Source organism: Plectropomus leopardus, unplaced genomic scaffold (genome assembly GCF_008729295.1).
Source record: "Plectropomus leopardus isolate mb unplaced genomic scaffold, YSFRI_Pleo_2.0 unplaced_scaffold958, whole genome shotgun sequence".
Classification (NCBI taxonomy): domain Eukaryota; kingdom Metazoa; phylum Chordata; class Actinopteri; order Perciformes; family Serranidae; genus Plectropomus; species Plectropomus leopardus.
The window spans coordinates 1-2,402 of NW_024704276.1; the positions used below are offsets into that span (position 1 = coordinate 1).

The 2,402-nt window shown below is 49.7% G+C and overlaps 1 protein-coding gene across 1 annotated transcript; it reads left to right on the plus strand.

Moving 5' to 3' along the window:
* Window positions 1-343: 343 nt before the first annotated feature.
* Window positions 344-2,273, plus strand: LOC121940852 (protein LSM14 homolog A-like; the record flags this gene model as incomplete). Its single annotated transcript, XM_042483537.1, has 5 exons — window positions 344-536; window positions 649-823; window positions 1,047-1,085; window positions 1,188-1,428; window positions 1,593-2,273. Coding segments are annotated over 5 exons (672 nt in total), but the record flags the coding sequence as incomplete, so codon positions are not given.
* Window positions 2,274-2,402: the final 129 nt, after the last annotated feature.

Below are 2,402 nucleotides of genomic sequence, written 5' to 3' on the forward strand. Positions count from 1 at the left end.
GCATCACGTGACCTCACAGCATCACGTGACCTCGAAAAGACTAAAACGTGTTTCCACTGCAGTTTGGACAAATATGGCTTTTTACAATCACTTTAAATACCAGCTCATGCCAGAGGAAAAACAGTTCTGTGTCAAACAGAGTTTTTTAAAAATGTTTCCGTTCGCTGTATTTATTCACAATATCAGTTTGTGCATTTTGAGGGTTAATGGAAACCTGCCTGTAGTGAAAACACAACTCCTAAACCATAGTGAACGTGTTTCTTGATTTACTGCCTCATTGTTTGTGTTTGTGGTGTTTCTGTTTAACCCTTTTCATCATGACGGCTAACATGTCCTGTTCTTCCTTCGTTCAGCGGCTGCTGGAGCACCGGTTAACCGGCGCGGTCGAGGCGGCGGGCACCGAGGCAGAGGGCGCTTCAACGTTCGCCGAGACGGGCCCATGAAATTTGAGAAAGACTTTGACTTTGAGAGCGCCAACGCCCAGTTCAACAAGGAGGAGATCGACCGAGAGTTTCAGAGCAAGCTCAAGCTGAAAGGTAATCCCCGATTTTTCTTTTTCCTCTTTGGACGATTCTGACGATTTTAAATAAAACTTTAAAAAATGTTTCCCTACTCAAAGATTGAAGACTTGTTCTTTCTGTCTGTCAGATGAGAAGACTGAGAAGGCGGAGAAAGCCGTGAACGGAGAGGACAAGGGCGACTCGGGGGTCGAGACCCAGAACAGCGAAGGCAACGCTGATGAGGAGGGCGACCCACTTGGACCCAACTGCTACTACGACAAGTCCAAGTCCTTCTTTGACAACATCTCCTGTGACGACACCAGGTACGCCCCTGCCCCTGGAGGTCTGTGTTAGTCCCTGTAGGTCTATGCGAGCCCCTGGAGGTCTGTGTTAGTCCCTGTAGGTCTGTGTGAGCCCCTGGAGGTCTGTGTTAGTCCCTGTAGGTCTGTGTGAGCCCCTGGAGGTCTGTCCCTGTATGTCCACAGTGGAAGTGACGACAAATGTTTTGGTGACATCACAGGACTGTTTGTGTTTTCTCCTCACCAGGAAAGCCAATGAGAAGTCTGGAGTGTCGGGTTTCCCGAGGTGAGTGCGTCTCACGTCACAGGTGAGGAGCGAGTCGTCGTCTGTGCTGTTACTGATGTTCTGACACATGACTCCTCTGCGCCTCCTCTTCTCCTCCTGCAGGGAGCGGAGGCAGACCTGGGCCGAGGAGAGGAGGATGAACGCAGAGACGTTCGGAATCCCCCTCCGCCAGGGTCGAGGCCGCGGAGGTTACCGTGGACGCGGAGGTATGGGCTTCCGCGGAGGTCGGGGTCGTTCGGCCAGCAGAGGGTCCTTCGGGCCGCCTCACGGAGGCGGCGGCTTCAGGGGAGGATACAGAGGAAACCAGGCCGGGCGAGAGTTCGCCGACTTATCAGCATACAGGGTAACACACGAGTTCGTATGAATCACGTTACTATGATATTTAATGTTTCAGGAGGCGGTCACGTTTAAAAAGGTGAACTTGTTTTGAGTTTTCGTCTTTATCGTCTTCTTGCCTGAACACGAGTTCTCGTATAAAAAGTGTTTTCATTTTCTCTTTTCTTCCAGAAGGACAACAAGGTGGCTGCGTAGTGTCGGCGGGAGGAAGGAGGAACTTCTTCAGCGGATAAAAACATAGTTTTGGTCGACTAAAATAATGAAGATTGTCTACTAGTTGTATATTTGTCACCAGCACTGGGGGTAGACCGCTCCAACACACAACAACAACAACAACGGAAACCAGAAAGACAGGAAAACAGTCCCCATCTCGACAAAATCATTTCCGGGTGGCTGAAATCTGTATAAATGTTTTAGTTTTTGAGTTCTCACCCGGTTTTTGACGCGATTCAGTCAGCTGACGCTGAGCTTTTTTGTTTTGGGACTCTCGCTCTCCAACTTGCTTTTTTTCTACGAGGACTTCGGCTCTCTCCGCCTCGTCAGTGACCTTTACCCTCACCGCCACCCTCTGCAGCTTCCTTTTCTCTCTCGCTCGGTCCCGAGCGTCTGCTCGAGCGTCTGCTCGAGTGTCGCTGCGTAACGTTCCTGTCGAAGCAACATGTAGTTTTTACCCACCAGGTCGCAGACGGATCATAGGTCAACTCTCAGTCGCTTTATGTTGATATTTTCCACTCGTTTCTCAGTGATCGGCTCCGTTCGCGAGTCGCCTTTTCACACACTCGGAGCTGCAGTCGAGTCCGCACATAGTCAGATTAACCCGCTGAACGCTTCCTAGCAGATAAGACTGAAAATGACTCAAAACACTCAAACTAGCTCAAAGTGTTTTCTGTATTTTGTTTTGAAAGGATGCATTAACACTTTGAAACCTGGATCAGTTTTCTTGTGCTGCGTTCACACGCCTTTCACACACGCCTTTCACAC